Source organism: Macrobrachium rosenbergii, chromosome 26 (assembly GCF_040412425.1).
Source record: "Macrobrachium rosenbergii isolate ZJJX-2024 chromosome 26, ASM4041242v1, whole genome shotgun sequence".
Lineage (NCBI taxonomy): Eukaryota > Metazoa > Arthropoda > Malacostraca > Decapoda > Palaemonidae > Macrobrachium > Macrobrachium rosenbergii.
Genome location: NC_089766.1, coordinates 17,278,508 through 17,289,543, shown reverse-complemented (window position 1 = coordinate 17,289,543; position 11,036 = coordinate 17,278,508). Strand labels below are relative to the sequence as shown.

The 11,036-nt window shown below is 32.2% G+C and overlaps 1 protein-coding gene across 2 annotated transcripts in view; it reads left to right on the top strand.

Moving 5' to 3' along the window:
- The first annotated feature begins 964 nt into the window (after nucleotides 1-964).
- LOC136853089 (protein O-mannosyl-transferase 2-like) overlaps nucleotides 965-11,036 on the top strand; it is a 52,064-nt gene continuing 41,992 nt past the window's right edge. Inside the window, exons 1-2 of one of the 2 annotated variants that reach the window (XM_067128404.1) lie at nucleotides 965-1,021; nucleotides 5,701-5,848. In XM_067128404.1, the coding sequence (XP_066984505.1) occupies nucleotides 5,718-5,848 (131 nt within the window). In that variant the 5' untranslated portion in view covers nucleotides 965-1,021; nucleotides 5,701-5,717. The remainder of the gene's footprint in view (nucleotides 1,022-5,700; nucleotides 5,849-11,036) is intronic. The other variant, XM_067128405.1, reaches the window with a different exon arrangement.

Below are 11,036 nucleotides of genomic sequence, written 5' to 3'. Positions count from 1 at the left end.
TTATTATTATTATTATTATTATTATTATTATTATTATTATTATTATTATTATTATTATTATTATTTGTTACTACTATTTTTTTAATCTTACTAATGTAAGTTGTTTATTGCCATAAGCTGAAGTGAAGTACAGTATATTATTATTATTATTATTATTATTATTATTATTATTATTATTATTATTATTATTATTATTATTATTATTATTAACGCATAGATAGACATAAGTCTACGTCCATAACCTCTGTATATTGTGCAGAAATACAGACTACCTAGTACCAACGGGAACGACCGCCCCAGGCCTCCACAGGTCGCCCTAGGGGTCAGGGAGCGCCACGTAATGGGGAATAACTTCGTACGTCAGCCAGTGCAGAAATACACTAATTTTTGGGAATATTCATTGTTTTGTAGAAAGGTAATTTTTGTTTTTGTTATTCATTTCTAATGTTTATTAATATAACTGCATTTGAAATATATTTTTCTTGGTCTTTCGGATTCTGTGAGATTTAATGTGGAGATGACTATTTCTTATGAGGAAAAATCGTCTAAAAATGTTTCAGAAAAATCAGACTTTTAGCAAGTCAATATTCATTAGGTATTCTAATTCACGGTGTCGTCGCCTGAGGTTTTAATTAAATATTCGTCAGTTACAAAACTTTTTATTTTAAAGGGTATCTTTTGTTCATCACGCAAAAGAATATTCTAATTTTCCCTCAAGGAATCAGGATTCTCACGAAGCATATACGGTATGTGTGAACAACTGTTTCCGCCCAGCCCTACTTACAAGACAGAAAAAAATATCGCATGTTTATACATAAAATTGACAAGGTTTGAATGTAACCATAAACTGTACAGTGATATGGGAATAATAAGAAAGATAATAAAGGTGGTGCAGTGCAGTACGACACGTTGGGCGACGGGACACCGTGGCGTAGACAGGACACGGCAGCATTGTTTTGTGTAAGTTTCCTGTTACAGGTGAACGCGGCGAGGTGACAGGTGGGTTGTCATCAAATTAAAGGTAATTGTTATCATGAATATTTTGATATATTGTAGTTGCAAATCGGTTTAGAGGTGATATATGCTTTTAACTTGTTTAGTCTCCTTAAGGGACAACTACTAGACTTAATCTTTTGTGGACCGGCTCCAACGGAAGGTGTTCCAGTGAACATTTCCGTTTACTAATGAAAAATATATGTATTTATTAAAAATATTTGTTTATAGCAGTTTGCTTAAGGAGTAATTGTAGGTAAAGATGATATATTTTATTACCTGAATGTAGTGGGCTAGTGGCCATAAGGATACCGGGAAATTTTAACGTATTTTGGTGTTAAATAACGACCAATAGCAGAATATTGTCACCTTGCCCTGAGTAAAGGGCTTTTCATTGTACACTGACGTTTTTATTAGACATGATAAATGTATAACTGGTTGTCATAGTCGCTAAGTAATGTTACGTGAAAATGAAGACCTGCAGCATAGGAAAATGGAAACTTACGTAAATGTTTTCTTTAAGTGCAGGAACGTCAATTAGAACGGTAGTTACTCTTGCCATTCTGTTGAAGTAGATACCGAGTTCCATTTAAAGTAAACCGGATGTGTGTGTATATATATGTGTGTGTGTGTGTGTGTATCGTGTGTGCATGTGTGAAACAATTGTATGTAGCTGGCAGTGTATCTCAAAACCATGGTTGAATATCAGAATAGTAGACAAACACTTCCTGGGACCTTCCACACATACACACACACATATATGTGTGTGTATATATATATATATATATATATATATATATATATATATATATATATATATATATATATATATATATATATATATATAACCTGCTACGTGTGCATGAGAATTTAAATATACTGTATGTATAACCAAGTGTGTCATTCACACCTACAAATATCTTTTAACGGAAAATAGCGGGTTCGTGGGTAACACGTGTCATTCATTCAGTCAGTTCAATTCCTCAAAGGCCAATTCATTGCAGGATGCTAAAGTTAAACTAATTATTAATATTTGTCGTCGTCAGTTATGTGTAAGCAATAATTTCCCTTTAGAAAATAGGCAACAGAATAAAGGTAATTAATTAACAATTATAATTAATGTGTTAAATGTCGCAAACAATGCAGTGGCTTTTAAATTATGAACACTGAAAATTTAGATTTTGCACATAAAATGATAATTAGAAAATAGAAAATACATGATGTAGATGTCTTGGATTTATGAGTTAATCGAATTATTTTTCATTGTGTCATAATATTTTACGATGCACTTTTTGTTCTAGAAAAGATAAAAGAAATACCTGTTCTGGATTTTTTTACACCATTAGATCATTGTTAAATGCCTTTATCATGATATTTAAGTTGCTCGTACTGTTCAAGTTATTAAATGTCACATATACACATAATGATGATAAATATTGGCTCTCCGGTCCTCGACGGTACTATTACCGCCTCCACCAGATTCCTGCTGTCTGTTGAAAGTTAGTGATGGTTACTGTAATTCTTTTAACATTTTCAAGATAAACTTGAGTGATCTGTTATACTTTCTGCTCAGCATCTAATCTGCGTGATGCTTCCACGAAGGGAAAAATACAGTGAATTTTTTTCATGTGGTCAAATACCATGAGGCGCTAGGTCATACGGTCTCTCGGTCATTGGTCTTTATAACCTTTGCACATACTGTATATATATATATATATATATATATATATATATATATATATATATATATATATATATATATATATATATACAGTATATACATATATGCATGTGGTGTGTGTGTGTGTGTGTGAATGTGTGCGTATGTATGTCTGTGTGGAAGGTTCCTGGAAATGTTGGTCTACTGTTCTGATTTCAACCATATATATATATATATATATATATATATATATATATATATATATATATATATATATATATATATATATATATATATATATATATATATATAATATTGTGCTTGTGTGTAAGAATTGTATGTAGCTGGCAGTTTATCTCAAAAACATGGTTGAAAATCAGAACAGTAGACTAACATTTCCTGACCTTTCACACACACATATATATATATATATATATATATATATATATATATATATATATATATATATATATATATATATATATATGTGTGTGTGTGTGTGTGTGTGTGTGCGTGTGTTTACTCCAGTTTACTTTATATGGAAATCGGTATTTAATTCAACACAATGGCAAATGTAACTACCGTTCTAATTTACGTTCCTGCACTTGAAGAAAACATTTACGTAAGTTTCCATTTTCCAATGCTGCAGACTTCATTTTCACTTAACATTACTTAGTAACAATGACAACCTGTCATGCAAATGTAATGTCTAATAAAAATGTCAGGGCGCAGTGAAAATATTAAGTTATTGCTTGTTATTTAACACGGAGAAATTCGCTTACCGGATTTTATTATTATACGTTTAAGAGTCCTTTCATTCATACTAAATTTAGCGTTCATAGACTCCCATTTGTGTATGCCTGTGATCTTTCCTATATACAAGCGAAACAAAAAACATTTAAGCAGTTTAGATGAATTGTCTCGTGTGACGAGTGAGAAAAGGGAGGTAAACAGAGGTGGTGAAAAAATGAGATTTATTGTTCATCACTGTAATACTGATTTGAAGCCAGTGAAAGCAACGGTGTCATAAAGTTGATTTGTGCCCAAATTTAATTTTTATTAATTTCATGTTGTACGAAAGCATCCCTTACCTTCTTGCATATTTTTTCCCCTTCATACATAACGTGAAGAATTGACTACGAGATAGACATTTTAGTTACCGTAATTTGGCGAGAATCATTTTCATGGTTGGTAAGAGTATGTGAAACTCACTGGGAAGTGATGGATAACATACAGTAGGTCTTTTCTCACTTATTTATTTATCCTTATCCCCCGTAGGAAGGTAATGCCGTCAGTGCACCTCACGCCATGCACTGTAGGTATTACTTAAGGTTCTTTGCAGCGTTCCTTCGGCCCCTAGTTGCAACCCGTTTCATTCCTTTTACTGTACCTCTGTTCATATTCTCTTTCTTCCTTCCTGTTATCCACCCTCTACTGACAATTGTTTCATAGTGCAACTGAGAGGTTTTCCTCCTGTTAAACCTTTCAAACCTTTCAACTCTCCATTTCCCTTTCAGCGCTGAATGACCTCGTAGGTCCCAGTGCTTGGCCTTTGACCTAAATTCTATTCTATTCTTCCCTGTATAAAAGTAAAAAAAAAAATAATAAGCAGGTTAGATGAACTGTCTTTTAGTATGAGTAGTGTGAGAGGAATTTAAAAGGGAGGTAAACAGAGATGGTGAAGAGATTAGATTTAGTGAAAAGCCTTACACAGTAATGCTGGCATGAACTATGTGAAAACAACGAAGTTTTACAGTCGGTGGTGGGCACATGTACGTATTTTTACAATGTTATTCTAATTAATTTTGTTTAATTGTACGAAACTGTATCCTGCTTTGTCAATTATTTTGTCTGTTCATACGAGGTATGAAGAATTGTCTACAAGTTGGGTAGTATCCATAATTTGATATGAATTAGTTACCATAACTTTGATTAAGTTACCATAATTGGATGTGAATTAGTTACCATAATTTGATGTGAATTAGTTACCATAGTTTGTTACGATTTAGTTAACATAAGTTGATATGAATTGGTTACCATAATTTGATGTGAATTAGTTAATTAAATACCATGAGTTAGTTACCATAATTTGATGTGAATTAGTTACCATAATTTGATATGAATTAGTTACCATAATTTGATGTGAATTAGTTACCATAATTTGATACGAATTAGCTAATTAAATACCATAATTTGATGTGAATTAATTACCATTTGATGTGAATTAGTTACCGTAATTGAATATGAAATAGTTACCTTAATTTTATATGAATTAGCTACCATAATTTGATGTAGAATAGTTACCATATTTTGATGTGACTTAGTTACCATAATTTTATGTGAATTAGTTACCATGATTTGATGTGACTTAGTTGCCATAATTTTATGTGAAATAGTTACCATAATTTGATGTGAAATAGTTACCATAATTTGATATGAATTAGTTACCATAATTTGATGTGAAATAGTTACCATAACTTGACATGAATTAGTTACCATAATTTGACGTGAATTAGTTACCATAATTTGACATGAATTAGTTACCATAATTTGATGTGAATTAGTTACCATAATTTGATGTGAAATAGTTACCTTAATTTGATATGAATTAGCTACCATAATTTGATGTGAAATAGTTACCATAATTTGATGTGAATTAGTTACCATAATTTGATGACTTAATTACCATCATTTGATCTGAAATAGTTACCATAATTTCATGTGACTTAGTTGCCATAATTTGATGTGAAATAGTTACCTTAATTTGATATGAATTAGCTACCATAATCTGATGTGAAATAGTTACCATAATTTGATGTGAAATAGTTACCACAATTTTTTATGAATTAGTTACCATAATCTGATGCGAAATACAGTAGTTACCATACTTTGATGTGAATTAGTTACCATAATTTCATATGAATTAGTTACCACAATTTAATATGAATTACCTCCATGATCGATAAGGGGACACGAAACTTACTTGTAAGTGATGCTGTAGCATAAGTCTTTCTCTCTCTCATTTATCTCCTGACGTTCATGACCAGGCCTGAGACCCGCCATCATGAGTGACAGCGAGGAGAGCCTCAAGGGCGACCCCGTCCCGGAGAGCAAGGTAGAGAACTTGGAGAGTGAGAGAGCCCTCGACAATGTCACCTTCAGCAAAAGGGTCGTGAAGCTAATGGATGATTTTCGGTGAGTTTTTGAGCGCCTTGTGATTTGTATTTATGCAGCGAAGCTCTTTTTGTACACTTTGAATGATGTTCTATTTCGTGTTTGCCTCTGGAAAGTGGTGTATTGTTGTTGTGATTATTATTATTATTATTATTATTATTATTATTATTATTATTATTATTATTATTATTATTGAGAACTAAAAGCCACAGTAGTGTTAAAAATATTTCTGTACAAAGTTAAAAACGAAAAGGAGAGACTTTCGAATACTACTCCGTATCCATCATCAGGCCTACTCGCGGAGTAGTATCCGAAAGTCTCTCCTTTTCGTTTTTAACTTTGTACATAATTATTTTTAACACTACTGTGGCTTTTAATTCTCGATACTATAGCCTCGTTACAGGATCGGCTTCTTTCATTATTATTATTATTATTATTATTATTATTATTATTATTATTATTATTATTGCATTGCTGTTCGTAATGTTATTATTTCTGTGTTCTCGTTATGTTTTGTGTTTATGATGAAAGGCCTTTTTATAATTTTATTATAATGAAAGATAATCTTTTGAATTTCAAATCCGTTGTTGTTTATTTTTTAAACAATTTCTTTTCCTGGACTGGAAAACAGTTTAGTTGTTAGTTGTTTTATTAAATTTGTTTTTACGTACGAGGTACAAAAAGAAAGTAGCATGTTTAAATCAGCCAGCTTTTCAACTGGAAAAACAACTCTTTTTCGGCCACACTGTATACAGTACTGAAGGTCCTTCGCTGTCCAACTTCTTCAATTCTTTCGAGCTACCCCTATGAGACTTTGGAAATAATATAATAGTAATAATAATCATAACAATAATATGCTTTACCGTTTTAGGAAAGCTTAGAGACTTGATATAGGAACACAACGTATGTTTATGATCGCAGTTTTTGCAGTGGGATGTCTTACTTTACGATTACCATTTCTTCAGTGGGGTTTTATATTTTATACCTTACAATTGCTACTTATGCAGTGGAATATTTATTTTACTTGGAGATCGCTATTTAATCAATGGGATTGGTACCTGACAATAAATCCTTAGGCAGTGGAATTTTTTTTATGACCGCTATTTTCGCAGTGGGATTTTTTTTACGATTGCTATTCTCACAGGGGGAGATTTTTTTACGATCGCTATTTTTGCAGTGGGAGTTTTTTTTACGCCCGCAAGTTTTGCAGTGGGAGTTTTTTTACTTTACGATTGCTGTTTCGGAGTGGGATTTTTTTTTTTAACTTTACGATCGCTAGTTTTGCAGTGGGATTTTTTTTTTACTTTACGGTCGCTATTTTCGGAGTGGGATTTTTTTTTTACTTTATGATTGCTAGTTTTGCAGCGGGGTTTTTTTTTTTACTTTACGATCGCTATTTTCGGAAAGGGATTTTTTTTTTTACTTTACGATCGCTATTTTCGGAAAGGGATTTTTTTTTTACTTTACGATCGCTAGTTCTGCAGTGGGATTTTTTTCTTATACTTTATGATCGCTAGTTTTGCAGTGGAATTTTTTTTTTACTTTACGAGCACTATTTTCGAAAAGGGATTTTTTTATTACTTTACGATCGCTAGTTCTGCAGTGGGATTTTTTTTTTACTTTACGATCGCTGTTTTCGGAGTGGATTTTTTTTTTACTTTACGATCGCTAGTTTTGCAGTGGGATTTTTTTACTTTACGATCGCTGTTTTCGGAGTGGGATTTTGTTTCTTTACGATCGGTAGTTTTGCAGTGGGATTATTTTTTTATGCTATTATTGCAGTGTTGGCTTTTACTTTACGATCGTTATTTTCGCAGGGGGATCGTATATTTACCGATCGTTATTTTTAGTGGTGGTATTTTTACTTTACTATAGCCGTTTTTGCAGCGTTTTTTTTTTTTTACATTACGATCGCTATTTTTGCAGTGGGACGTATTTTTTTACTCAACGGTCGCTATTTTCATAGTTGGATTTTTATTTAATATTTTACGATCACTATTTTTTGCAGTGGGATGTTTACTCAATGATCACTATTTCTGCAGTTGTATTTTGTCTACTGCCATTTATGCAGTGGATGTTTTTGCTAGATGATCACTATTTTTGCAACTATATAATATATATATATATATATATATATATATATATATATAAATTATATATATATATATATATATATATATATATATATATATATGTATATATTTATATATTTTTTTTTTACGTTCGCTGTTGTTTTTGTGGGATTTTTTTTTAACTTTATGGTCGCTTTTTTTTGCAACTGGGATTTTTTTACTTGACATACTATCGCTGTTGTTGCAGTGGGATTATTTTTTTATAAACTTTACGATCGCTGTTTTTCCAGTGAGATGTGTTAGCCTATTTCTGCAGTCGGAGTTTTTTAAATTTTACGATCTTTTTTTTGCAGTGCGATTTATTTTTAACGTTACGATCGGTTTTTTCTAGTGGGGTATTTTACTCTACAATCGCCACATCTGCAGTGGGATTTTGTACTTTACAACTGTTATTTATGCAGTGGAATTTTATGAAATTTTTACGATCATTATTTTGGAAGTGGGATTTTCATACTTCACGATCGCAATGTTAGTTTTACAGTACGATAGTCTTAGTGCAGTGGTATATTTCTTCTCGATCGCTATTTTTGTAGTGCTTTTTTTTCTTTACGGCTTTTTTTGCAGTGGTATTTTTTTTACGACATTTTTGCAGTGGGATTTTTTTCTTACGACATTTTTGCAGTGGTATTTTTTTCTTACGACATTTTTGCAGTGGTATTTTTTTCTTACGACATTTTTGCAGTGGGATTTTTTTTGCTATACTGTCGCTAGTTTTGCAGTGTTTTTTTTTTTTTTTTGCTATACCATCGCTAGTTTTGCCGTGGGATTTTTTTTTTGCTATACCATCGCTAGTTTTGCAGTGGGGATTTTTTTTTGCTATACCATGGCTAGTTTTGCAGTGGGATTTTTTTTTGCTATACCATGGCTAGTTTTGCAGTGGGATTTTTTTTTTGCTATACCATGGCTAGTTTTGCAGTGGGATTTTTTTTTTGCTATACCATGGCTAGTTTTGCAGTGGGATTTTTTTTTTGCTATACCATGGCTAGTTTTGCAGTGGGGATTTTTTTTTGCTATACCATGGCTAGTTTTGCAGTGGGATTTTTTTTTGCTATACCATGGCTAGTTTTGCAGTGGGATTTTTTTTTGCTATACCATCGCTAGTTTTGCAGTGGGATTTTTTGCTATTCCATCGCTAGTTTTGCAGTGGGATTTTTTTTTGCTATACCATCGCTAGTTTTGCAGTGGGATTTTTTTTTTGCTATACCATGGCTAGTTTTGCAGTGGGGATTTTTTTTTTTTTTTTTTTGCTATACCATCGCCAGTTTTGCAGTGGGATTTTTTTGCTATGCCATCACTAGTTTGCAGTGGGATTAAAATTTTTTTTTTTTACAAATACAACTTAAACTTTCTGACAACTGCTTAAAAGGTTACAGGTATGACAAAGTAAAGAAAAATTATTCATACACAAATTAAATTAAAATATGTGCCTTATTACCTTGGAAGAAATAACTTAGTACGAATTGTGGGCTACATTTTGATTATTTCTGCATCTGACGTCAATAAATCATCAGTTATAGTTTTTGTGTAAGTGAAAGTGGCCTTATACCAGCACAGACTTACTCCTATGACCACCCCGTAGAAAGCAAAACTTCCTCACTCATAATTAATTTATAATCAGTGACTCAAACCAACTTTCCTCAGTCGAAGAGTTTCAGCAAATAAGTCAAAGTAAGCGCGTCCCGTGTGTAATTTTTCCTTGTTCTTTATTTAGTCTCCCTCGCAATTTCCGGAGGATCGTCTAATGGGATTTGTGTGTTGTTGACGCTTACATTAATGGGAGTTGGGAGTCTGTGTGGAGAGAATGCTGGATATGGGAATGTTTATTGGTTTTGTATAAATGTCTTATTTACCCAATTATTCTGCCTCGAAAATAAAGGGGAAAAGAACCAAGAAGTAATAATTCCGAATGAATACGAATGGTCCTTATGCAGTAGTAAATACGAATGAAAAGAATACCTAGATATAGATTGAGTTAACTACTACTCATATAATACTTCTTTCTCTTTCTTCTTCTTCTTCTTCTTCTTCTTCTTCTTCTTCTTCTTCTTCTTCTTCTTCTTCTTCTTCTTCTTCTTCTCGCAGACATTAATACGGCACCGCAATATGGCCAGCCATGTTCAAAGTGGACCCTGGAACATGTAGTTAAATTACCTTAATAACATGCTGTTTGTGTGTTTGTTCATGGGAAACGTTCTCGTAACATACTTTCTGTGAGTCGACTTACGCACGTAATACGGTTTAATTTTTTTTTTTTTTTTATTTATCTATCTATCCACATTTCATTATTTAGTTGTCTGTTTTCGTTATTTATATGGTTAACTAACAATGAAACACCAGAGGTTAAAGACAACGATGGTTTTTGCATTTATTTATTTTATTTCTTTAGCTGCTAAATGAACGACGCAGCACAATTGGTCTGTGTCATTGACTGTGTGTAAAGTTGTTTAAAGTTGGTTTTCCATAATTAATAATATTAACTTCACAACACCGGTGGTGAGTCAGTAAAGCACACGCACACACACACACACACACACACACACATATATATATATATATATATATATATATATATATATATATATATATATATATATATATATTTTATAATAAATAGTGATTAAGAATGTTACCATATTTTCACTAATTAAAAAAAAAACGTAAAAGACACAAAAATAATTAAATAAATTATAAAAAGGGTTTTCATTTTCATTATGTTAGTTGCGTGCAGAAGCAGCGTCACAAACTGAAAGGTCAGCGGCACAGAGGTTAATTGAATTAAAGTGCTGAAAATGTTTCAAATTTTTATCGGGTGAAAAGTTACGTAGCACTGAACTGTAAAGGTGAATTCTCTATCTATCTCCAATACATTATTTTATCACAAGTTTTGTATTTTGGTAGATATTTATCATTAATTTAAAAGATGTTTTTTTGCTGATCAGGGAGCTGTAACGTTATCTGCGCTTCTGTGAAATTGTGAAAGGAATCTCTCTCTCTCTCTCTCTCTCTCTCTCTCTCTCTCTCTCTCTCTCTCTCTCTCTCTCTCTCTCTCTGTGTGTGATCGTGTGGGTGTATGTGTG